The 27639-nt window shown below is 34.8% G+C and overlaps 1 protein-coding gene across 3 annotated transcripts; it reads right to left on the bottom strand.

The window, feature by feature from the left end:
* Nucleotides 1-445: 445 nt before the first annotated feature.
* Nucleotides 446-27639, bottom strand: LOC129789017 (uncharacterized). 3 transcript variants are annotated; one of them, XM_055825621.1, is made up of 6 exons: nt 27150-27639; nt 5695-6142; nt 4020-4634; nt 3724-3940; nt 2979-3611; nt 446-1577 (listed from the first exon to the last, which is right to left on the bottom strand). In XM_055825621.1, exons 2-5 carry the CDS (start codon nt 5871-5873, stop codon nt 3009-3011), a joined length of 1614 nt encoding a protein of 537 aa, XP_055681596.1. In that variant the 5' UTR covers nt 5874-6142; nt 27150-27639; the 3' UTR covers nt 446-1577; nt 2979-3008. The 3 variants fall into 3 exon arrangements, with proteins under 3 accessions (XP_055681596.1, XP_055681598.1, XP_055681597.1); XM_055825623.1 differs by having other exon boundaries at nt 3724-3937; XM_055825622.1 differs by lacking the exon at nt 27150-27639 and adding an exon at nt 24977-25038 and having other exon boundaries at nt 446-3611.

Raw genomic sequence — 27639 nt, 5'->3', positions numbered from 1 at the left:
CCTCCGTGCGGAAATTGGGGCTGGCAGAAATTTTGACGGTTGGGGATTTTACACGACTCTCGTTTCCCGGAAATGGATTTTCGCAAACTTTTGGAATTTTTGATACCAAAAATTCAAAAGTGTTTTCCTGATCACAAAAACCACAATTTCCCCGGAAAATTCGGCGGAAAACGCGAGAAAATTGCGAAAAACTGAATGTGTGAGGGAGACGGATAGCGGTAAAATGCATCCATCTCATTTTCTCTTCAACAAAATGTACCAAAAAGGGCGCCAAATTCAAAGATCCGCAAAAAAATACATGAAAATTATATGGGGGCGCTACGAAGGGGGGCACTGGGGGGAAAATGAAAATCATTAGTGATAATCGCCTGATGCCAGTAGTCTCTGTACCAAATTTTAACGCGATCGGTCCAACGCTGTAGAAATTATTATAAAGAAAAGGTAATTTTTCTTTTTCAATAACTTTATATATTTTCTTCTTTTTATTTCAGCATTTTGAATATTTTATATTTTGTTTCTTGTCTCAATTTTTCTCAAATTGTTACATACAATATATAATTTCTTTTTCTTCTCTACAACAATACAAAAATATTTTCAAGAATATAATTTTTCCAACATTTTCTTCGTTTATTTTTTTTTTCTCTTTACTCCCTCAATTGCAATTTGTTCTCTTGCAGAGAAAATTTTTAATTCCTGTTTTCCTAAACTCTTTTCATAATATGATTTCTATTTACATAAATTAGTTTCTTTTTACGATACTCAATAAGTTTTCTTTTAAAATTTTACTTCTTTTGTTTCATTTGCAAAGTCCAGTGATTTTTTTTTTGAGAATTCTCATCAATTCAATGAAAGTAAAATTTTACTTCATTTTTCTTGGCTAAATATATAAAATTCATATAATTTTTTTTCTCATGAAAATTCTTCACATTTTTAATTTTTTTTTTCTCATTAAATAATATCACAAATATTTACAAATCTAACTTCGTGATTTTTTCTTTTTTTTTTGTATTTCAATCCCCATTAAACATCTTTGCACATTTTTTTTTCTTGCAAAATTCTTTTAAATATTCCTATTTTGGGTTTTATTACATTTAAAAATTTTTTATTCTATTTATTCTCACATTTTTTTACATGAGAAAACAATTATTACAGCAGACGGAGCCAATATTTTCTTTATTAGGTAAATTTTATATTCTTACTCCATTTTTTTTAAAGACATCTTTTGCACAACAAACTTTCTTTTTCTTCTCCACAATCTCTAGTAAATGAAAAGAAAATACAGCAATTGTACGGATTATTCTTTAATATATAGCATTATTTTCCAATATAGATTCTTTATCTCTCTCTTCAAACCTTTTCTTGTGAGAAGTTTTTTTTTTTTGCTTCGAATGAAAATGGATTGAAAATCAAACATTTTGGAGAGGTTTTTTTTACATTTAAAAAATAATTCAAAAAGAAATTAAATAATGAAAAATAAAGGCACAATCATTTTGTATTTTTCTCCGCGACGTTCCCCCTCTTTTGGGCTCTCTCTCTCAATCCTTTTCATGTGATTTTTTTCTTTCAAAATTCCCTCACTAAAAGAAAGAAAATAAAATCAATTTTTGCACTTTGAGTTAAAATGTGGATTGCTCAAAAAAAAATTAATTAAATATTTCCTTTAATCCCCTCGAGCCTCTCTCTCTCTTTTGCTATTTTCTTTTGCAATTTGAGAGAAAAGCAGCGTTAGAATTAAAGAGAAAAAAAAGACTGGCTTTCGGTGTTTAAAAAAAAAAGAAAACAAAAACACTACAAATATAAATGAGATCGATATTCTTTTTTTCATTCAAATATATAATTTATACACAAAATAATAAAACATTAAGTGTTTGTTTTTCTCCTTCACGTGCTCCATTGTCCACATTCTTTTTTTTAAAAATTTATTTTATAAAATTTCTCTTTAAATCTTCATGAAATAACTTTGCAACTTGAGGTAGTTGTCTCGTGTTTTTTTTCTATTTAAAGTATTTCTTCATTTTTTATATTTCATTTTATTCATGATTTATTCTACATGTGTGAAATTTGTTAGCATATTGACGCATTAGTTCTTTGAAAAAAACACAACCATTCTAAATGGAGGTCCAGCAAATTGATTTTATTATCCGTTGTTTGATTATTTTATGAAATATTTCTCTTTTTTATTACTATTTTCTTATCTATTTTGATGAGAAATCTTGCGGAAGATTTTTTGAGGTCTTGCAAAGGAATTTTTCTTTTCATTTTTCTTATTTTTTCACTTTTATTTGATATTGAGTCTTTTTTGGGGTACATATCCTTAATTTTTTATTATCTTCAGGTATGTTTAATCCGTTCTTTAATCCCTTCATCATGTAAGAATTCATTGGTATTTAAAGTTCTACTTGAAAAATTATTTAAAAAATAATTTTTCTGAACAAAAAAATTGTTTTTCAAACTTGAATAATTGAGAAAATTTGTTCTAGTAATTCTTTTTCAAATACTAATTACCCTTAATTCGACGGAATACCATTTTGAATGATTTTTTTAATCTCCCCTTGAAGAATTAAGATTTTTTTCAAAGGTAGGTATTTGAAACATTTCAGACAAATTTAAGAGGAAAAGTCTTTAAAAAAAAATGTATGAAAGTAAATTTTCCTAGAAAATTCATCTCACCCTGTAATCCAAAAATTCCCTTGTGATAAAATAAACCAATAGATCGATAGAAAGAAGGTCAATAAAATCTTCCTTAAATTCATCCAATTTTGCCTTTGCTCCTCGCCATGGGCTAGAAGAGATCAGCCAGAAAACTCACGAGCAATCCTCAATTCTCCTTGCAAGATTTCTTCTCTTATTTCTCTGTATTTTATGTTCTATGTAGGTATATGTTTGTGGAAACTCGTGGCAATTGATCCAACCGAAAGAGAATACCGAGAAGGGTCCCCCTTCCCGTGGAAAGGAAACGTTCAAACAGAAACCCTTACCTAAACTCCGTTTCTCTCTGTATGAGAAATTCAGTGACTAGCAAGTTTGTGTGGTGGTGGATATGCCCCAGTGAAGCCCTCCTCCTCGTGAATGTTGTCAGGTGCCGACCAGCGTCGCTTCTTTGACTCCTGAGCAGCATCATCGGGACGCGGCACCATCTCGTGGGGATTGTAGTAGGTGTGGTGCAATGGATGGAAATGCTGCTGATAGCGCCTCTGATCGTCATTGATGCTCATCACAATGCTCTGAATACTATGATTAATGGTCGTGGATGCACTCTGAGGCGGTGGATTGTCCATTTGGCTGGCGATGCCACTTGTACTACGATACTTTGGATGGTAGGTCACCCCCTCAATTTGCTGGGTGGCCTTGCGGCTCAAATTCTGCGGTTGCTGCTGCACCGGTGGCGATGGGAGATTTGGTGGTTCCCGCGTACCAGCCTCGGGGACAGCAACGATTTCCGGAACACCAGACGGAGTGGCATCCTTCTGACGTAGCGAAATACACACATCACCCACTTGCAATTGATGGCACTTCAAGCCATGGACACGGAGGGTGCCCTCGGGATTGCACGAAGCCCAACCCTGACGGTACACGTAGAATGGGTGCTCCGGGTAGACACTCAGGTGAACCTGGAGAGAAAATCCCACAATTGATTAAACTTTTGCACACATTGCGCCTAATTTTGCACTCAAGCTTGGAAAATCGTCTTGCATGAGCAGAGAAAACAATTTGAACTCTCACCTTTGATTTGTGCTTCACACAATTTAGCGTCACGACCACGTCGCTTCCTGCTGGAGAGATCTTCACCACCGTTGAATCCACCAACTCCAATCCGGGTGTCTTTGATGAGGATGCAATAAAGTCTTCAGTTCGCATATCCTCAACCCGGCGCATCTCTCCATTGCCCAAATCAATAAGGACGCCTCGGCTGAAGTTTGGTTTCACCGTTGTCGTGCTGCTGCATTTAAAGGAACATTTTAGAACCACCGAAATTGATGAGAAAATCTCATTTTCATCCCATTAGTAGCAAAACTCACCTGACAACAGTCGATGGGATTGTTCGGCTGGGGGATTTCCTCTTACTTGACTCACTGTAGGGCCTCGTAAGGATCCTGTGCTTGAGGGAACCCTCCTTGCCGGATGGCACTTTGAAGCTGACACTATTCTTTGTCTCCTTGGGCACACTGAACGCATTCGCGGTGGGTGTTTTCTTGAGAATCGAAGCACCTGGTGGCGTCTCAGCGGGTGGCGGCGGTAGACCCGTCGGCGCCGGGGAGAATGGCACAGACGGCAAAAAGGGTGCCGTGTGGTAGTCCAGCTGGGGCGCTATGTATGTGCCATGAGCACGACTTGGCGGTGCAGCTAGTGGATGGTGCAACGGATAGAGACCCGTCCGGCCGTACAGGCTGGCCGCTGCCCTCCCGTAGATTCCTGAGTAGTTGAGGGGCTGGGAAAATGTAGCAGCCGCATCGTACATCAATGGCGGTTGCTGTGGAGTCGCCTGTGGTGGTGGCAGTGTGTCCATCTTGGGTGAATGTGGGCTCGCACTACCCGACCCTACGGCTAAATTCACCGGACCCGTCTGTTCCATATACTTGGAACGCGGTGATGTGGCCAAAGCACTCCGGGATGACAAACTGCTGCCATTGTACCTGCGAAAAAAATATGGAAAAAATGTCATTTTCACTAAAAGCAACTTCTGCGAAAAAGCTTCCATTTAGACATCAAAGCATTTCGCGGAACTCCCAGAGAATTTTCATCTAAATTTTCATTTACCCGGTTTGACAATATTTTGTGGATTTTGTGCCAAGAAAAAAATCAATGAATTTAAAGTGTTACAATTTACTATTGGATGAGCTACATGCTTTGGTTGATGCAACAGACGGAAAGCTTCTCATATTTCCTTTAAAAAAAAACGAAGCTTTTGCTGTGAAATATGAGAGAATCCTTTTCAAGAAGAAAATTGATCTGATTACTTTGTGCGGACTAATAATCCTTGGGAATTTTGCTACACTTTTGAGCATCTCTCTACGATTGAAGGAAAATTCCCTTTGAGCGTACTCTAATCCTGGGAATTACAAGCTCTGTACGTGAAAGCTTTGATATTTCCCAGAAGGAGCTTCCTTTTCCAGGAATAAATTTACAATCATTTTGCCTAATAGAGGGGAGGCAAGATATAAAATTATTTTGTATTCAAGGAAAGAAGGTTCCACGCACAGCAAGAGTCTCTGATGTGATTTTTCATGGAACTTTTCAAGGGCAAACATTATATTCCATTTAATTAAAAAGGAAATTGGAAAACTTGTTTAAAGCTTCGCTGGAAAATAAATTATCAAAAAAAAAAAATTTATGTTCAAACGAAAAGCAAATATTCTTAAAAGCTTGTCTATTTATGAAGATTTTTCAAAGATTTTCCACAAAGGACATAGAATTTCAAAGATGAATTTATTCTTTGTTAAAGACATTTTTATAGAGATTTTACTCACTCCAAGAATTTTCTTTATTGTAACGGAAAAAGTGATTTAATGTTAAAGTTTTCTCTTCTTTTTCATTAAAATCTGAATATAATGAAAAAAAAATCTCTCATGAAAAGTATTTTATTCCCTAATGAAAAATCTTTGTAATTAGACCGAAGTTATTTTAAACTAATCTATCTTCCTAACTATCTTCCTAATTCTTTTATTAAAAAATAATAATAGAATTTCAACTCACCTAGCTTTTGGTTGTGGCCTAGCAAATTCCGCCGCCGACATGCTGACCGGCGGGGTATTGAGGGGTGGAAATGATGAGATCGTATGGCAATTGGGTACGAGTGCTGTAACCGTGGGACCCACAAACGGATGCGCGTACGCCCGGCTGGGCCCCAGGTGACTCTCTACGGCTGATAGCATCGGCCGCCGTTCCAATTCCTCCTCAGCGACCACGGTCGCACGTCCTCCACCAGCCACACTTTCCCGATGATGCCTGATGGTGCTGGTAGTTGTGGCAGTGACACTGGCGAATGCACGCGTCGCATTCGTGACACACTTTTATCACTACACAACTCCCCCGACCCACGATGTCTTCTCATTCAACACGGACGCCTCGCTGAGGGGGAGGTGCAAGAAATGTGTGTGATGTGAAAATACCCACCGTGCTCACCAACTTCTCGGTGTGGAATCTGAAGAAAAAGGGAAAGTAAAGGTGAAAAAATGAGCTTAATGGAGTCATTTTCATCGATAAAATATTCAAAATTTAATATATATATATTCCTCAATATATCCACACGGCAATGGCTATTTTTTCCCACCCACTGTATACATAATAATTCTCCAAACATACCCTCCCCCAAGGTCAAGGTCACAATGACACACTCATACACACATACATACATTTAAGGAAAATCCAAAAAGGTATAGAAGAAGAGACACAAACATAAGGAAATTCACGCAAAAGCAAACTATAAAAAATCCACTCTTCAGATCGTCTCGTGACTAAAAATCCATACAAACAGCGATAGAGCATTCCAAACTGATAGCGCACAGCTTTTTGTTTCTCAGAATAAGCTACTTTTTTCCAATCATCCGAGTAGTACATTATATACATATATAATTTATCAGGTTTGACGGAATTATATGACACAACTTTGGTGGTTATTTAGATAAGAAGCCAGAAAAATATTGTACGAGAGAGAAAATTTTTCCAGCAATGAGATACGAGCCAAGAAGACCCTCCTGGCGGCACTGAGACTGACGATGTGAACATATAAAATTTTTGGCTTGTATCGACACCAAAACATTTCAATTAAATATTAGGTCATGAAGCACGAAATATATTTTTAAAAAGAAGATTTATTTTAATAGAAGAAGAATTATTATTGTTCGCAGCATAGAATAATATCATTGGAAAATTACAGTTGATCTCGAAGTACAGCTTTACCAAAGTAATGTTCGCAATTTGAATCTGATTGAAGTATTTTTTTTAATACGTTTTTTTAATAAGTTCAGTTTTAAGGGATAGACATTAGAATATCTATATAATAAAGAAAGGTCTCTCAAAAATATGGTGTCTGTTCAGCTATGCATTTCTACACCGTTGGTCCGATCGTGATGAAATTTGGTACAGAGACTCCTGATACCAGGCGGTTTTTACCAACGACATTCATTTTCCCCCCAGAGCCCCCCTTCATATAGCCCCCATATAAAATTCATGTTTTTTTGGCTACTTTTTGAAATTGGCGCCATAAATGTTGTGTGAAATTCACTTTTTCCCTTTGCAATATCTGTTGGAGGTTATTGCGTGGCCCATCTTCTATATAATAAAGAAAGGTCTCTCTAAAATTTCGTTCCTGTTCAGCTATGCATTTCTACACCGTTGGTCCGATCGTGATGAAATTTGGTACAGAGACTCCTGATACCAGGCGGTTTTTACCAACGAATACATTTTCTATTGGACTTTTTTCATCTCAATTATTTTCTCTATATAAAATTTGCGCGAAGCGCAACAAATCCCCGCGAAGCGGGGCGAGGTAAATTGGAGCGAAGCGACAATTTACCTCGTTTTTTTATAATAAAGCATTCAATAATATTATAGAAGAACCTTTAGCTTAGAACCCAATTCTTACAACGAATTCTATACATTTTTTGAGCTTTTTTTTACAAATTCATTAACACAAGAAAACTAATTCTCTTTTTTAAGTTATTTTTCTTTAAAATCGGTCTCTAAAAATTTGCAAACAAAATTAAATGATTCACCCTACGAACACGACTTAAGATAAAATTTCCCCTCCAATACGAAACTCCACTGTATACTTTGCAGCTAAATGAGCCCCAAACTAAACTTTCCCTCCCAAAACCAGATATTTCAAGTGAACTTCCCCACAAGTGAATGATAGATATTTTATCACACGATAGCAGAAAATCAATTTCTCAGTTGCGTATGGAGTAATCACCCTAAACGGAAAATGATTCCTTGGTCAGGGTGTTTCCCATTCTGAGAAAACTAACTACATTTATACGAGAAAAAATATTACTCCAATTTCATTGATTTTTCACACCAACCCCAAACGAAGTGAGATGGATAAAAATACTCCGGAGGGATGTAATTAAGTGAAAGTACCGTGTTAATCAATAAATTTTAACCGTAACCTTGAAAATTTTTCACACCACACTCATACATATTTCTTGAGAAAATTCATTCTTTCTATTTATTTTATTTTTTCGTGGAGTTGAGTCTATCTGGGAGAAGTGAGAAAGATTGTGGAATGATAAGAGTACTCAAGTGTGTGCTACTATATGGCAAAAGTCTTCATTCATTGTTTGTAGAATTGCGGAATATTTTGCAGCGAGTGATTGATAAGGGGGTGATAAGGAGACACCTGTATGTGGAAAATAGCATCACCTTGAAAATGGTTATATTTATAGTTAGTTAATCAATCGACTCTCAGTGAAACAATTTTCATGTTAGCACAATACACAACTTCCTACACACCATCGAGATACTTTTGATAGAATAATTGGATTTGCAAAATTATTATACACTGATAAAAATCGAATCTCACTGACTTTTTTTCGGAGCTAAAATTTAAATTGGAAAATTCGTGATTTAGAAAATTTTCTTAAAAGAGCTTTCTTTAGATCAATCATTGTCGTCGTGACGTAAATGGGTAAATGGTAAAAGAGAAAAAAACACACATCATTAATTTCTTTATCTAATCAAGTGTAAGTCACACAAGATGACTATCAAGTCTGCCACTCATTCACGGCGAGCACCTTGAATCTCGCGTTCGGATTTTATAATAATGTGTTTATTGTGTGGCAGTTTTTTTTTTGTGCCAACACACCCACCACACACCGCATTATACAATTCGCAATTTACCAGCTGATAAGATTGGGCGCTTAATTAAATGAAAATATACACCACATAAATTCACTTCTCTTTTTTTTTCTTTTTCTTCCAAGTGTTTGTGGGCAAAGGAGGAGAGAATTGGGCAGAAAGTGGGTGTTTTAGAATCACACATTCCATCATCATTCATTATCAAAAATAAGCACCCAAAATACAATTCATTTTGTGTAAACACTTGGCAGCAAAATATGGGGAGGGGCGGAAGAACAACATGTCTTGTTGTCAAGACGAATGGGTGAAGGAAAGGTAGAGGTTATCAAGTTGTAAGTCTCGTGGATTTCTTTGTGTGTGAGTTAGTATATTTAAATTAAAAATATATAATAGATATTTTGAATGAGTTTCTTTTTGACTTTTTTAATCTTGTTTATTGTATTTTTTTTTTTGGCATATTTTAAATATTTATGTCTAGCATTTAATCTCATTAACATATTAATTAAAATAAACTTCTAAGAAGTTAATTAATGTTAAAGAAAATCAAGTTATTTCATTGGTAATCAAATTTTTAGGCGTTAATGTCAAAAAAATTTGAACTGTGGGCATCAATGTCAGTAAAAATAGAAAAATATTGAATTAGACTTTTTAAGGATATTTGTCGCATTAAAGGAATAAAATAATTCCCTTCACAATTTCAAAAATTAAGGCTTTATTTTTTTTTGAACCGAAACTTTTAAAACTCAGATTAGGCGTTAATATCAACTATTTCAGGCATTTAGGAATTAAAATTCGAAAATCACAAAAATTGAGTGTTTCAAAGATATTTTAATGAATTAAATTATCATTAAATTTAAAGCTTTTCTTGGACAATTAGGCATTTGTGTCAAACTTCTTCAAAATAATTGGGCGTTGTTGGAAAATTCGCAATATTTAGGTGCTTATGTCATGCTTTAAATACCAAATAATTTACCTAAAAAAATTCTCTATAGATTTATAAGCATGTGTATGAAATGTATAGGTATGTATGTATATATTCTTGTAACATGCAACTACAGTGTCAGTTTCAATGTAAAATGACATCAAAAAATGAAATAATGGGTACCTCACTGAGCGACCATTCTCCATATCCCCAAAAATCTAAATCACGCCACCGTCGCATTCGTCACACGAATAATGCGATAAAAACTCACTCTTCTCCTTTCATCGAGACTTCTTTTGGATTTTCCCAACAAAAAGTGCACGACAGTGCTTTTAACAACACCCCAAAAAAATGCTGTCTGTTCTGATAAGAGAGTTCCTCTGTTCATCTAAAATGATTGAGATTAGTTTGTTGAAGCTCGCATTGTATGTTATGTATGTTGCTTTTTTCACCACATGGCACAGTGGGACGAGTTGAGAGAAAAGGTGTGGAAGTGTATAGAGGAAAAATCTATTTTAGAAAATCATTTGTGACGTGTTTTCAGTGTGGGATCACGTTGGGAGAGGGGAAAAAAATAATAAAAGAGAAGTCATACACGTACACCATTTACTACACATAGCATTATATATATGACGCTCAGGCATTTCTCGCGCGGTGTTTTCCCCGGGCACTAACTTCCTCTTTCTCACACTCTATTGCACACCAGTGGGCCCGAAAAGGAGAGGCACAGAGAGTGAGATGGAAAATTCATTGATAGAATGAGGTGTGTGCTGCTCAAGTCGCGTATCACAACACCACAGCAACACCCACTTGAAATGAAACACCGTGCGGTATGCGCGAGTGAGACGATTTCGTTGAAGAAAAAAAAATAATTCAACACAAATATATCACATATGCTAAAATAATTTCGTGAAAAGTAAAAACAAGCATTCTCGAGCACACAATAAATTTTCACTATCGCAAATAAGATGAAAACATTTTCGCGCTGTAATGTATATGTGTGTAAAATATTTTCTGTAAATATTTGCCTAATATCATGAAAAAGCTTCAAACAGTGGAGGCGCCCGGTGGTCACGATTCCATTCTCTGTATATACTTCTCAATCGCAAACTCTCGTGAAGAAGTTGTTTTCCACCCACAATAAAAATCATGTGTTCCACCCGCGATAAATCCCGTGTAAATTGACACGAAGACAGATATGTTGGATATGTTATTTATTTTTCTTCTTCCACTCCCCAGTGGAATTTTGCAAAAATCCTTTTTTCCAACAAATAAGAATCCTTTTGAAAAGCTTCCCTTAGCATCTTTTAACCAACAGGAAACTCTTTTCCCGTCGTGTTGAAGAATGAAAGAATCATCTGACAACATAAAATTCGGAAAATTCAGTGTGGGAGAGAGAGAGAAAATTAGGCAACACTATTCATTGTAGCAACAACATAAAAAGAAGTAAAACAAGCAAGGAAAAAAAAAAGAAGAAACAACCAGACACACTCATGTGAATCTTATGAATGTCAAGTTTGAAGCAGTGTGCGAGACGCTTTTCTATGAATGAAGAGCATTTTGTGGGAAATACGACCCCCTTTTTCCACACAAGCGCAAAATATGGATTCCCAACTGTGAATACGCCGTACCCACTAAAGTAGTCACCCCGAAAACACACCACAATTCACTATGGAGTCCCGCCACTACACCAAGCAAATGACGTACGCTGGAAATTACAATGAAACAAGTTTATTGATTTAAAAATAAATTGTTTAAAGAAATGCCTTAAAGATTAATTTATGTAAGACATTGGAATTATAAACATGCTTCATATTTTGTAGAAAATATTTTACATATTACGTAATTTCTCCTCAAACCTAAATAAGATCCTCAAACTATTCCTTCTGAGCCGAAATCTTTGGGAAAACGTGAAGTTTTCTAGGGGAGAATATCTCTTTTTTTTCACCTACGAAAAACCCGGAAGACAATTGCTTTTGAAGGATTTTCCTTTCTTTATAAAATCTTAAAGTTTGACCAATATTACAGAAGATTTGTGAAAATTGTCTAAGAAGTCTCTTCAAAGCTCTCTAAAATAAATCTCTTCAAACAAACTAAAAATTTTTTAAAGCTTTTTTCTTCTTTAGCTTCAATCAGGGATTCAATACTTTCAAGTTAAAAATTTTCCTTTTTACCCGCGTACATCATTTGCTATGTCTTGCAACGCCGGGTTGTGATGTTGGAAAAATTATATAGACATAGATTGTGAGTGACGATGAAAATACTACACAGTCATGCGGCCTTGTGTAGGAAAGGCACTTTTCCACTTTCAGCTGTTTTGCTGTATTTGTAGCCCCCGTGTGTGCAAGAATGAGGGGTTGTTGCTGGGAGTTTTTGCGCACAACACTGTGAGCCGCCAGGGAGTATTTTTGCAAAAATTCTATGTGAAATCAATACACCAACTTCTTCCCAAAGACTCCACACGTAGAAAATTCTCCGCCCCCCCATTCAATCCCTATTGAATATCATGAGAAAAGCTTACAAGAAAAAACTTTGGATAAGAGTGGATAAAATCTCACTGGAGCTACACTGTGAGTGGGTGGGAAAACTCGCGCATATCCATTGATTGCTCAACAGTTTGAATTTGCTGTTCCTTCCCCACTCTTCCTCTCTGTGATATGATCCCGAATCATTGAAGGGAATTTTCATCGGGAACACACACATATGCGTCGAATGACACTGATATGGGAAAATTCTCTCCATCTCTACTCTACAACGCCCCTGCCAAACAGAATTGCGTCCCCTTAGAAACATTCTGTCTCACTCAATGTTGTAACACCCACGTAGAAAATCCTCCGACGTGCCCTTGAGATTGGAAAAAATCAATATTTGCCAAAATCATCGTGATACAATTTGCCTATAAATTTGTATTAAATTCCCTTTCTGCTGCTCTCTCCAAATGTAACGCGTATATACACATCCACATATTAGCCCACTTGAGCAAAAGTTCTAACCCCACACCACCCCCATACCATTGGGGTGCTGCTTTTTCCTCGGCTGAGGGAGCTTTTCTCCACACGTAGAAGAAAATGCGGGAAAAGGATGAAAAAAGACCCTTGCTGGCAAATTGTTACGTCAAGCCATCAATTGTTCGCGGTCTGAATGGTGTATGCCGAGGCAAATTCCGAGTTGGTTTAAGAATATTGAACAAATATACAACGGGGGCGGGGGGCGTTGAACATGGGGGTAAGCTTGAAAAATATAGCACAGAAATAGAGCCCCACAAAATTTACTAGCATTGTTTCCTTTCAACCTTGAACAGTGTCATTTGTGCGCGTGGAGATGCCTTGTCTTCTTTCTTTTTTTTTAGCTATTTTTAGTCCACGCTAATGGATATTTTTGCATGAATTTATTGTGAAAAAAAATGAAGCAACATTATAATTGATAAAATATACCTACAGCCTAAATTTTTCATCATGTTTACACACAAAGAAAGTTAGAACATTTTACTGCGCTTCATGGGAAAAAGTTTTTCTGGTAGATGGAGGCGCCTGGTGGTTGTGATTCTAAAGTGAAATTAATGGAACTGGTGATCAAACAGCTACTTTTTGCCCTAGTTTACAGCAATATGGAAGGGAACTTTAGATATGTTCCCTTTGTAGCCAAGAAAATGTTATGTATTCTACAAATATAGCCCTTCCTAGTAAAATTATGTGTGGTATAATTTTCCAGAAATTCACAAGAAATTTAAATTCAACAAGATTGAGATTAAATCCACAAACATTTCTTACGTCTTTTGTATGCTTTTGAAGGGTATATGAAGGAAAATATATGCTGTGTGTATACCCTTAATGGTAGGAATCCTTGGCGCAATAATTGAATATTATATACGGATTCACTGAGAATGGCGTTCGCAAGAGATAGGAAAAACGTCTAAATATAGCATTTCCCAGAAAATCTCCATCATACGGCATTTTTTTATTCAATCGTTCTCTTTTCACTAAACCCAACGTCGATGGCCCCCCTGGGAGACACGCGGAGGGTTGGTTAGAAAATATTCAACATATACATTTTGCGGGCATCAATATTCTCTTGAAAAGGTTAAATGCGTATTGATTGTGCGTAGAATGGCGACATAGGGCTTCGATTTAATTATAAAACACACGGGGGTAATTGCATTTTCAAATATAATAAAATTCTTTCGCTGTCATTGACGTACGCAATGTGTGCAAAATTTTAAACGTGCTTGCATCTGCTTAAAATTAACAATAAAATGTTTAAAAAAAAGCCCCTTTAATTCAGCATTTATGGAAAAGCACAGTAATTGTGTTTGGATAGAATAATTGTGATTTTCCTCACACTCGAGGCATTTTCCCGTACCACCTCTCGCACCCATCAAATTGCCATCAATTAAGAATTTTCATGTATCAAGAAAACGCAAAACGTTTGTTTAATTTCTCACACATATCATTTTTCTTATTGAAGAAGTCTGGGGAAAAAAATGAAAATTTTACGCCAGTATTTTCCGACATATTTCCATTCACACCGTGTGTGACTATAAATAATTACGTTTCTTTTTTTTTCTTCTATCTGCAAAGCATATACAAAGTTGTATGAATAAAAGTGGGAGTAAAATTAATATACAAAAAAAAAAGAATGAAGAAAAACCACGTTTTTCTATTTTCTTACATAAAAAAAGCATTCCCATCTCTTAAATCGTCACCAATGCCATTTTCACGATGCATTCAAAAGAAAGAAGAAAAAAAACTCACTACATACATATATGGAGTTGTTGCACAAAGAGACCGTAAAGGAAAGTTCATTGAAACAAATGGAAAATTCAAGGAAAATCTATTTCAACCCTCTTTTCTATGTACCACACCTCAATGTGGTTTTTTCTTCCTTCTTTGTGTGTAAAAAAAAAGGACGGAAAATTTAATTTTGTCGGTGAAATTGATACAGGAAAGCTCCGTATTTCCCTCTTTGACACCCTTTTGTGGAAAATCGTGAAGATACTTGAGTTTTCAATTACTCCAGAACGAGTAAATTAAATTAATTAGGAGAAAATCTGTTGAGTTGCTTTGGGGGTTTGGGTAGCGCAAAAAAAATGACCCGGGTGGAGCCGCATAGGTCAAGGTTACACGTGGAGAATCTTCTGGCTTGGAAAAACCCCATCATCCTGTTTCTTATATGTCAACTCATCCGAAAGTGTGTGTGGCTCATTGAATCGTAATGAATTATTTCATCTCAATGGTGTGTAAAAGAGAAAATTGCCATGAAGAAAATATACGGATATGACAATCCGTATAGGAAAGTCACGGAGCGAAAACATTATTTTCACTCTGAGCTGAAAAATTGGATTCGTTAGAGACTAAATGTAGCGACATAGTCGAAAGAAATTACTTTTGCGCTTCTTTTCCGCTTTAGAAAATCAAAAAAAAAAGAAATTAATTTTCTTCACCCTTAAATGGTGCACGCACCGCACGCACTTTTAAGTACAAAATTGTTTAAATTTTTCGTGAAAAATAATAGAAAATAAAATTCTGGCTAGAATTTTGCATTTTTTTTTAATCAATAGGTACTCCAAAGGTTCTGTTGTGAACCATCATCCCGTTTCTATCATAACAGATAGAACTGCCATCATACAACAAAGTACTGCCATAATATTCACATGATGAAGAGAAATAACAACAAACTCTCATTTTAGGAACTCTCCGCTATAAAATGTGGTTTATATATTGTAATTTTATAAGGACTGATTTGAATATTTGACAGCGAGGGTTCGCTGTACTTGGGGTAGCCTCACAGTAATTCAATAAGAGCTCCCATATTGTGATATTAAATTTATATTGGTTCAAATTCCGCAATTTCACTGAAACACCAACACTACCAGGCGCCTCCATTGAGTCGCAAGAGAAAATTTTGTGCGCAACAAAACCGAGATTTAACTTCCTTTTTATTCCTCACACTCCTCATTATAGCTATGAAAAGTATTAATCATTTATGCATTAAAGTATTGTGAGCAGAAATTCTTGATTTTTTTTTATCTAGTACAGAAAATTTGAATTCTAGAAAATCTCCTCAAAAAAAAACATGCAGAGAAATAAATTAAAAGCTCAGTGTTTGATAAATTCGATAGAGATTTTGGGAAATGAGAAAATAAGGGAAAAAAATTCAAGCATACGCTTCTTATATGCTAGAATCTGTGAGTGGTTGTAAATGACACAATATGTCCTTTTAGTCATCATGACAATCAATTGGAGGAAAAATGTCCCAAAAGAATCCATTTCTATGGAGAGTTTTATCATGTTTTTTTTTTCTTTCTTTCTTTCGTCCCTGGGAAAAACATCCAACAAATGAGCCTCTCCTCAGCTGAATAAGACGTCGACTTTCTTCCACACATAGAGTACTCTGCTGATGCTGAATCTTGTATCATTTCTGTTATATTTTTCCACCCACTGCAGAAGCCTCCAAAGAGTCTCCCGGGAAAAAAATCAATAGCACACACGTTTAAATGTTCTCCATCATTTGGGTGATACCTATTGAACGAACAATTCCCACATGTGCATGAAACGGTGATTTGGAGTCTCTTTAAGATGAATCCAAAAACATATTTTCCACCAGACCCCTCCCTCTGTAGCTGTTTTAACCCACCCTGTCGCCCCATCCACATGAGCTATCTCTATATACATAAATTTACCATGACGACGATAACAACGACAATCACATAATATGAATTTGCCAAATTGGCAAGTGGGTGGTACTCATTTGATTATATTATCGCCACACACAGCAAAAAGCAGCAGCGAAAAAAAAGGAGTACACACAGGCAGAAGCCAATGAGTAGGAAGAACATACAAGAAAATAACATTAGATGGATGATATCGTGAATGAATGCCCCAGAATTGTAGTGCCAAAATTGTTGTGAGGTGATTTTGAGGAAAGGCACATGCAGAAAAAAACCACACGCGCTTTCATTCTATTTTTACTCTTATACACCCGTCTTACCCCACTCTCCCAAATAAACCTAATAACACCTGAACCCCATGTGAAACTCACACAGAAATACCTCCATTCGATAATTATTTGGTTGAAATTATATCACGTGCTGTCTTACTGATAAATTTGCCAAAAAAAAATTCCTATTAACGGAAAAAAAATGAAGAATTTCACCTTCATTGAAAAATTTTGATGAATTGATTAACCCTATTTGCTGCAAGTAGACGTCAGAGAATAAAATTTATCAAAAAACTCCAATACAGAGTTGAGAAAAAGTCAATCACTCCGATAATTTATAGCATAAATTCTTATATTAAGAGAAAAATTGTATGATTAATTCTTCATTAACACGCGAAGGGTTAAGAAATTCTTAGACTTTTTTCTTTATCACACAAAAAGGAAAGGAAACTGATAGCATGTAAAATATTAATGGAATTGAAGATATTTTGAAATAAATCTCATTAATACGAAAAAAAATCATTTTGTATCAATCACGCACGAGCTATAAATGTCAAAGGAAGAGTAGATAGGAATTCACAGACGGAATTAAGAACTCTTCAACAGAATGTCATTCATTGTGAATTACTTAACATTCTCATGTTGTCTTCAATGGCATTCCTTATTTAAAGTAAATAAAACTTTCAATTTACACGGGTAGGTATATTGAATGAAAATCCCATCAACAAAGTGATAACATTGAAGATGTAACACCCAGCTTCCACAAAATTTATTTTTTTACACTGTAAAATAAATTTTCTTTCGCATAAACGAAATTAAATGAATTTTGCTTCCTTTTTTTTAACTTAATTTGAAAAAAATTAATGATTTTTAAAATTTGTTTATGTACGAATTCGATTATATAAATTAAAATTATCATAATAAAATAAATATTTACAATTTTATTACATTTCTTTGCAATTCAACATTAAGGAATTTTCATTTCATACCATTTTCGTTATTAAGGCAAAATTTACATTGATTGTGTAAATGAAAAATCCACATAAATGCTCATCTCATAGTAGGTATAGGCACTTCGTATTGGTGAATATTCATGAAATATGTGAAAAATATACTTGTCATCAGCTGCATATTCACGCTGAATGATCATTCACAGTCGACATGCATTGAAATTTTATTGTCGGAAAAAATATAACTATCCCACTGTGCGTGTTTATGGAAATCATTTTTCCCATTCACCTCCATTCTAGAGATCAAGATCATGCAATTTACAGAGCAAAAAAAAATATAAATTCTTCCAGTACTCATCGAGTGTGTACGCTATTGTTTGAATTACTTGAAGCATAAAGTGATGCAGTTAAACGATCCTGGATTTTACATCTCAAAAGGAAATAAAATATGGAATGAAGGACTGTTGCATTTGAATGATTTTTTTTTGCATCGACACACAATTGTAAAATTGAAAAAGCTGTCTGTTCTATTGAAACGTGAATGGGAGAAGCTTTTAATCGTTCATCTTCTGTGAGAGTGAGATTCTGTGCTTGGTTTTGATTGTTGGAAAATGACAAGATATTTCTATAAAAGAAAATACATTGTTCCTGTGTATGTTTAAAATTCATCTACTTTTGCATAAATATAGCGCGACTATGCTAAGAATTCTTCTGCGTGAGATTTTCATGACAAATGCTTCATGAGAAAATGTTGAAAAGTGAGAAAACATCCATTTAGACAATTTGTAGACAAAAATACCTTCCAAGATGCTTATCGAGGTGCTGTCTGCGATACAACACAAGACAAAGAATAAAAGAAAATTCTCGAGGATTTTTCCATTTGAAAAGAATTAAAATTATATGCTCTTTGCAGATGGAACGGAAAAAAAGAAGTAATATTTACAATTTAAAATGCAAATCTGTCTCTTAAGCTATGCATCTATACTTTGGCATGCTTTTACTATTTGTCTTATGCATCTTGTTGCAATGAATTTTATATCTACACGGTGTATTCTTAATTTTTTTCCTCTCTCTCTCTTATTTTAGTTACTGAATAATTAATCAGCGCGAGAGAATAGAATTGTGAAGTGAATAAATTCCATTTTGCCTTCTCAGCAGCAGCGCAACAATCACTTTTCCATTTTGTGTATCCATCTGCATTTGAAATGCTTTCTGGGGATATTATGTTTAGTGCTATATAGGGTCCCTCCTGGGTTGTACACTGTTTATAATAATAAACCGTAGCGAGTGTAAATTCCTTCACAGTCTGTTGGCTAAATTCTAATTTCACTTGCGCGCGAGTACAAAACAATTACAATGCGACAAGCGGAAAGATTCTCTCTTTTACAACTTTACACACACTCCTTGCGTATACAATTGGATACTTTTCTTCATACACATCACTATATATATGTACAGTACATTATGAGCATCTTATTAGAATATCTACATGTACCCCTGAAGGAGTGAGACGAAAGTGCTTGATATTAAATTTTTCTTATGGAGCTGTAAAAAAAACAACACAACACAAGACCCAGGTAGCAGGAGAGATAATAAAACACCAATCTCACTCACAAATTTGTATATAGTAAAGGAAAGAAAAGAAACATCAATTGAGGCAACAAACAACAAATCCATCAGCCGTTCTGCCGCGTGATTACGATGTTAATTTAGTTGAGAATTTTCTTCTTTTGCCTCACTATGTATATTTCATCGAGAACCAGCACAAAATACTATTACACACCATGCTCTTTTGCCAGGCGCAAAAGGAGGGAGAAGCGCGAGGAGATCATGAAAATCGTTAATAATTCATTGTCTGGCGTTTTGCAGAGAGTGAGCCAACATTTAAATAATAATAAATTCACATATACACAGCACTATTACACTTCTTCCTCTCCCCATATTCTCATCCTCTTCCTCATCATCCAATGCAGAAATAGAATTTTACTATTGCGCGTGATTCCTCATGGCTTCACGTAAGAATTGGCAAATTACACAATAAAATGAAATTTTCCCTTTAATTACTAAGTTGATGGGAAATTAAAAATTGATTTACTTAATTGAATTTTCCTTTTAAACACTGCATTATGTTGAAGAAGTTTTAAGTTTATGCTCTTGCATTGCTGAGTAAAAATGTCGCTAAGTTAATACTAAGGATAAGGAAATCTAATTTGATGAAAATCAAAAAAAGCCAAAAGCTCACTAAAGACACTTTTAGCGAAATTTTGAATTACAGTGTATACACAAATCTAATGTACATCTGTAGAGCTTTGATCAATGGCTGTGGGTGTTAAATGAACAGCATTACCCAAACAAACTCTCTCTCCTCTAGCTTTGTAAGTCTTCCTTTTTATAACTCATTAGCAAATAAAGTCAGGAAGCAAAACAAAGATTTAACGAGAAATTAAATAAATATATAGCCAAAAAAATTGATCCAATTTAATTTCCTTCAAAATTGAAAGAAATAATTATTTTTCTTGATTAGATTAACAAAGATAAATGCATTCGTGTCAGCTACTTGGCACAATCATCCACTAATTTCAATCGTATGACAAAATAATTTTATTTTCTACCTCGTGCGCCATCATAATGCGTCACAGACCTTTCAAAAAGTACACATCCAACATTCTTCTCCCGAAAGAAGACACAAAAAAAACTGCATTTGTCTCCCCAGAGTGCAGAAATTTTGCTCTGTGTAGCGTCCCCGTGCAATGTGCACAGAAAAGTGAATTGCACCAGTGAAACGACCACTTGGCGGGTGCATTAAACTCAAATGGCGAGAGAAACCTCAAGCTGAAGAGACAAAATGTGTCCTCAAAAATAATCACAATTGTGGCAACGATCGTAAAAGCAAAATACTAATCTTTTAACCCATTTACGCCCTGAAGGGAATTGTTCGTTATGAATAATTTTAAACTCTTTTTGTACGATTTTTGTTTAAGTGAAGGAGTTAGTTTAACGCAATCCAGCGACGTTTCAAGAACGAATGATTGTTAAAGAATCAATAAATTCTTCAATAGTTCTGCTGCTAAGGATTTGCACTGTCGAAAGCTCCGGCGAAGAAAAATGTCTCAACTAAATGTTGTTCAAATTAATATTTTGCAACCAAATCATGTTGCAATCTAAAGCATTTGCACCACTATTCATTTGCAGCCTTCAAAAGACTTTGAGTCATAGAAAAATAAATTGGAACAATTAACCCCCTGACTTTTTGGGGTGAAATAATCCATTAAACTTAAAAACAACTTTTCTATTCTTTTTTTTTCCTACAACATCATGCGCTATTTCTGTGCCCATATTGTTCTAATTCCCCTTATGCACTGTGGCAAATCTCAAGCGCAGCAAAATCCTTTAAATAGTCTCAAATGCCGTGTGTATTAATCAATTTTTTCATGATGAGGTTTGGCGTGAAAAATGCAAGAAACGCTGTGGTAGCATATCCAATTAATTACGCTTTTACGTGTTTTTTTTTTTCAATAATTGGCATAAAATACTCAACACAAGATTTGTGTCCCCGCGGCCCCCCTTGCGCCCACCACTTGCGTCTTTCCCGTGACTACGAGTCACTGGCGTCCCACTCATTTTTGTGGCAATCGCGCGCCGTCACAATTCAGAAATGCCTGCATACAAGCAGAATGCACACAAAAGAGTTATTCAGACAATTTTGCTATTATTAAAGTCTTTAACAATTCTATTGCATTACCGAGAGGGGGGATATTTTAAAATTTAACTTGACGTAATTAATTTTCTATTTATAGTCAAAAATGCATTCTCTCTCTTTTCTCAAATATCTCTCCCTATGTTACTTTTGTATGGTGGCACCAGCCATGCTACATGTTTTATAAAAAAAAAACAACGAAAACAGCAAAATATTTTGCTGGCTCTGAGTGCAATGACACATTGCTGAATTTGTGGGACGTCGGAGAGAAAAATCATATTCTCGCTACATTAATCACTCTTTGATATAGCCACACAGCATAATTAATTGATATCTCTGTGCCCCAGCACAAAGGGAACACACTTTTCACCACACATTCGTCTGGTACACAGAAATTATAATTTATAATAAAAGAATACAAAACAGAATTTAATGAAAATGACTCATGGATGATAAATTCAGTGGCGGATTTGTAATGAAAAAAAAACATATGACTCCCAAAGAAAAAGACTTTTTTCTGCGAATTGTATCATTCAATATTGCTGTCATAAAGTTGTTGCAGAAAATAACACATGTTTGCAGTAAAATAAGGGCACAAAAAATACCAAAAAAAAGTGATGTGAAATAAGTCGAAGGAATATGAGAAGATGAGCCAGCAAAATGAATTTTGTTTTCTGCTTTAATTGACTAAAATGCAATTCCAAAACCCACGTCAGAATGTAACAACATACGATGGTAAGAAAAGAAATACTATATAGCCCAACTTTAATGTGATTCAATACAATAAAGAATGGTTTTATTACACTATTAAATTACATACTCTATACGGCTATTTTCTGTGAAAACTGACCATTCACCAAATAAACGCAGAGTTGTTAAATAAAAAGGATCCTTTACTACTCCTCTAATGTAATTTAAATTCCTTAAATTTTCAAATGGATGATGTAAAAAATATATTATCTTATCCAACAGTGGATGATTCAAGGCGTCAATCTGGCTACAACGTGTTAAAAAATCATTATGTACAAAAAAAAAGAACTTATCTCAATGCCTAACTAATGTGAAAATGTACCAACATACATAATGCGTGGGCTGCCTTGATCCTTAATCATTTTGCAAAATTTTAAATGATAACAAAACTGAAAAGCCCAAATGTCACGTTCCCATACAATGTGGTGACATTTTTATTGTACTTTAATTTGCATATAAATCTATTTTTGAACCAATTCCACACAGTTTGATAAGAGAAAATATCAACACCAATGTTGTTACCATTAACGTTCCAACACTATTGCAGAATGTTCAGTTGAAAATTTTTAAATAAAAAAAAAAACTTCACACTGCTGTGAAATTCCACAAAATCATCAATGCTATCAATATATGTACAAAATAATCACTTTGTATAGTAGGAAAATCATTCATATAAGCATGAATTAGTCATGAAATAAAATAACATGTTCTGCTAGTTGTCAATTAATTAATTCGCCAACTATTCCCCCACTTTATGCCCTCCCCCCACCCCAATATTGGATGTGATATAATATTTACCAAATAGCATCGTTATGACTCCAAATGAGTGGGTGGTTTTTATGTATGCCCTTGATACAGAATAAGAGTGACTCTGTTTATGTTGGAATTGCAAGAGAGAGAGAGAGCTTTTGAATTGTATGTAACACCAACGCCTGTATATGACCATTTTTTCTTCACTACTATCGAAGAATTTTAATAAAGTCAGTCTTGCCTGTGACGAAAAACTCCATTTGATTTTTTTTACTCAACATAGATAAACTTTGTACAAAAGTGTACAATATTACTTTTTTAATTACTTTCCTTTTTGCAATACAAAAAGAACCTTTTTTGCAGTTACCTCTATGGCAAACGTACGTATACACTGTAAATAAAGTAAATTGCAATTTGCAAAAAATGGAGAGTTTATTATAAGTGCTATCTTCTCTGAAAAAGAACTAATTTATAAAACTGTTTGTTTTTCTCTGTGGCATTTCATTTTCAGTAGAATACGAGACAAAATTGTAGTAATAAAGTCAAGTATAAATAAAAAACAAGAGCATTTGTGTTGAATCATCTCCCATATTGTCGCATTATTGAGCAAATATCGTAAAGTATTTAAAACTTCATTGCTAATCTCTGCAGAGAAATAATATAAAATATCGAGGGGTTTTAACCCGAAACTCTTAAATCACTAAATGCATCGTCTATTATCCTGTAAATTGGAAACTTAAGATCCGTTGATAATAATAATAATTTATTTCACCCTTTTACAGACTAGTGTTTTAGGGATTAAGATCCGTTGATTTAAGGAGTAAAATGAGTAAAATAGTAATTCATTCAACTTCAAAATTCACTTACGACAGTTGTGAATGCAACCGTCTGAATGTGACCAACCAACATCAAGTGTGTTGTTCATTTCTGTATTGAATTTATTTAGGAACTGGTTTCTATAGTGGAAGTTACTTAATTTGTAAACTCTAAATTGCTATTTTACTATTTGCTCCCGCTTTTTGTCCAACAGACTTTTCTGTATAACGTATGAATCTATCGTACAGTGGAAAATAATTGGGAGATTTGCAGAAAAATAAATATATTTATTATTCACAAATTTTATTTTATAACGCTTTTTTACTTTTTTTGGTTTGCCATTTATTTCTGGTTATATGTATTTTAAAATAAATTGAGTGAACTTTAACACAAAAAAACATCTTTTTGTACTCATCCATTCTCTATTATATGTAGCTAAAATGTACTTTAGAACGCGATAATAAGCTAATCTATACATATTATTTTTCCTATAGGTTTGTGGCCCACAAATCTACTCTCTTTCCATAGACAACAGACATCTACATATATATAATTTTCATACACAAATCATGTTATTATATATATTGTATAACACAGACAGAATTGATAAGCTTTCAATTTTTTCTTCGTTACATTTAAGCGGGGAACGAAAAAAAAACTGCTTGGTTATTTTGTCTTCCATTTTCAATCTATCTCCTCTCGTATTAATTTACACTGTTAGAAAAAGTAATCACAAATCGCTCATTATCAGAGTGCAAAGAGGAATAAGTAGAGAGCGAGAGAGAAGGAAAAAAGTGTTTAAATCATTAAACTCCTTCAACGAGTACACAAACATCGTGAAGAAGGCAAGATTGGAAGAACACAAAAAAATGTGTTGTAGAGTTCACAACACACAAAAAAGCGTACAAAATAAATTTACGTTGATTTAATTAAAAATCGAGTATAATTCTGGGTTACAGGAATCTCACAGTTGAACGTAAATTGGATTTTCTTATTAATCGTCCACACTCTTGCCCCTTCCCCTCCCATACCCTCCACCCGTTTGTTAGCAGAAATCAATGGGCTTTACAGAGAGAGAATAAAATCATTCGCCATTCCCCATTGGAAGTGTTTTTGAATCAAATGAATAATTCTAACAGAGCGCGAGATATATACCAGATAGAGCATAGAAGAAGTATACATTAAGAGAAAAAAAAACGACAACAAGACACTATTGTAAACTTTTAGTTAATGAACGAGGAACTCGCGGCGGGGGAATTGGAAGATTGTGTATACATTGTGCAAATAAAATAAAATAAATACACAGAGAGAGAGGCACAGGCAAAAAAGTCGCATGAAGAAGAAAATCACAACACTTACGACAAAGAAAACGGGGAGAAATACAAGATTCTAAAAATAACGTTTGCTCCGCTTGACGACTGCCCCACGATATAAACGATGACGAGCTCACGAGCTTTGCCTGCACACACATACACAAAAATCCGGAGATTGCTCACAATATTCCTCTGTTTGTGCCTGACCGGCTCTCTATGCGGTGGGGACCCACAATGGGGCGAGGGCGGAGGAGATAAACTCTGATTGAGACTCACCAGGCGGCCCCGGAGAATTTTTCACTCTCTCAACCCACTGTGCGCACACCAGAAAACACCACTCCACAGATGCTTCCTGACACAATCTTTCTCGCTTTCACCATATTTTACACACTCTTCCCATTCAATTTTCACACCGTTTTCCCCGCATTTTCTCACCCACCCACAACATTTTTTGGGACATATTGCGCCATTGAGGCGCTCCCGAGCAATGGATTTTGCGGCCGGTTTGTGTATGAAATCAAAAGTGGTTGTAACGGATTTTCAATTCAAAAATTCAAAAATGACAGAACGTTTTATTTTACGTCAAATTTCATATCTTTTTAGAGACTAAAAAATAAACTTTTAGGACGATCAAAGGACTGTTTTGATGAATTGACTGGGAAGCTAGAGCCTATAGGTAGTTAGAATTTGAAAGATTATCCTCAAAATTCTCAAAGTTTTACAGATAAATATTCTCTTGTATTAAATCCGTCATTTTAGCATACTTTATACGTGAGGATTAAATTAGAAAATTATTGCAGCTAAAAGAGCAATAATTCAGTTAGAAACTACAAAATAAATCTTCTTACATTCTTTTTACCAAATATTTACGTTCTTTTGCGTCAAAATAAACTCCGCCAAATATTTTTCATCACCAAAATCCTATTACATAAAATGTATTTAATACCCCCCAACAATCCATCACGAAGTATTTTAACGTAATTTAACAAGGAATGTCTCAGCGAAAATCCACATGCAAATACGTAGTGATAAAAATCACATTTTGAAAATGTAAAAATCATGTCGGGGTAGAAGCACAAACTCGCATTCACTCTAAAGAAATTTTCAGTGTTATTGTGTGGTATATATATACGTACATAATCTGGAGAAGATTCTCGGAAGGTGAGAAGCGAATGTGGAAAAGAAGTAAAAAAAAATTGTAGAAGAAGCTTTGGTGTAAAATTCCATTAATTCTCAGCACATCACTAATCTCTCACACCCATTTCCAACTATATATACATTATATATATTTTACCTCCCCCTTTTGGGTTCTGCCTACCCAATTTTATATTTTCGTGTTTTTCATCACGTCGCCCATCGGATATCGGAATTGATCAGTGTTTTCCGCAAGATCAGAGCCCCTCTTCACGAATTATATAACTTGAGTGAGTATTAAAATTGGAATGAGAATTTTGCAAACGCTTTTAAGTATAAATATTTACAATATTCTCTATACATTTTCGCAGTGTATGTATACACTTAAATTCACCATTTATATATTCTTTTTCCTTTAGCTCCATTCGAAAGAATTGCTCTCGCATCAAAATTTACATACACAAATTTAAGATTATAAATAAAGAATAAACATTCTTGGGGCAAAAAAAACATACTCTTCCTTACTTTCTAGGCACAAAAAAAAAAGAAAATGAAAAGAACCCGAAAAAACGACGACGGACCAAGAATATTGTTGTATGTATTATATATAATGTTGATGACCAATGAAAAAAATGTCATATCTCTATCTCAATTTTTCTTCATGAGCGCACGCGAGAAGAGGCAAAAAAAATGCTAAAAACATTAATTAATCAATTTCTTGTTTGCACCAATTAAACTGTTTGTCGTTGACTCAATTAACATTGTCACATACACTGAAAAGCTTTTTTCCCGAACTTGGCTTTTCACAGTGTGCCACACATATTCATGATGTATAATATAAGTATATAGTATATGGGGGACAGATCATCATTGGAACATCGATGCAATACGAAGGGGAATATAAATCACGCCGGGAACCGTGGAAAATGTGGAAAAATGCGGAGGGAAATGTTAAAGTGGCGATGCACTTGTTGAGCTTTTTATGTATGTATATATAGAGAATAATATTAATGATTAGACATCATAATATGAGGGGTGGAAGAAAAGCAATATTATTAGGGGAAAGAAAATGTGATGCAATTTACCGGAATATTGTCAATGAATGCCGATGCAGCCTCCAGGCAGTGTACACACAGAACGGTGTAAGTCCTCCGCTGATTTCTATTAGTGTTACAAATTCCTACGCCTGCGACGTTTTTCACGTTCTCTCGTCCAGAATTAGTAAATTTTTTTTTTTAAATGCAAAAATGTTCTTTTTTTCAGCACTGCTAATTAAAGTCTTTAATTTAAAAATCTTCCTAATTTAGAGTTTTTTTTTCATAAATTGTAAGAATCTTTCACACAAGATCACTCAATGGCGCAGCAAAATCTCAAGTGAATGTTCACCAAAAAAAATTCTCCTCCTTGGCTCTTTCCTTTTCGTGTGCGAGAACGCAGAGACTTTTATTCCACTTTGTGAAAAAGAAAAGAATTCCACCAACTGAGGATTTACAACACAACACGTCTAGCTCGGAGAAGTGACTGTGCCTGACTGAGAGACTGAGAGACTCGAGAACTCCGTACAAAATGCGACGA

This window comes from Lutzomyia longipalpis, chromosome 2 (assembly GCF_024334085.1).
Source record: "Lutzomyia longipalpis isolate SR_M1_2022 chromosome 2, ASM2433408v1".
Classification (NCBI taxonomy): domain Eukaryota; kingdom Metazoa; phylum Arthropoda; class Insecta; order Diptera; family Psychodidae; genus Lutzomyia; species Lutzomyia longipalpis.
Note: the sequence above shows the minus strand (reverse complement) of the source record. Positions and strands in the feature narration are given on the sequence as shown.

Coding starts and splice junctions, on each gene's coding strand:
- LOC129789017 (XM_055825621.1), bottom strand. CDS start 5,873: ATGCTATCAGCCGTAGAGAGTCACCTGGGGCCCAGCCGGGCGTACGCG. Junction 4,635..5,694: donor AGGCCACAACCAAAAGCTAG/GTGAGTTGAAAT, acceptor TTTTTTTCGCAG/GTACAATGGCAGCAGTTTGT. Junction 3,612..3,723: donor GTGTGAAGCACAAATCAAAG/GTGAGAGTTCAA, acceptor TTTTCTCTCCAG/GTTCACCTGAGTGTCTACCC.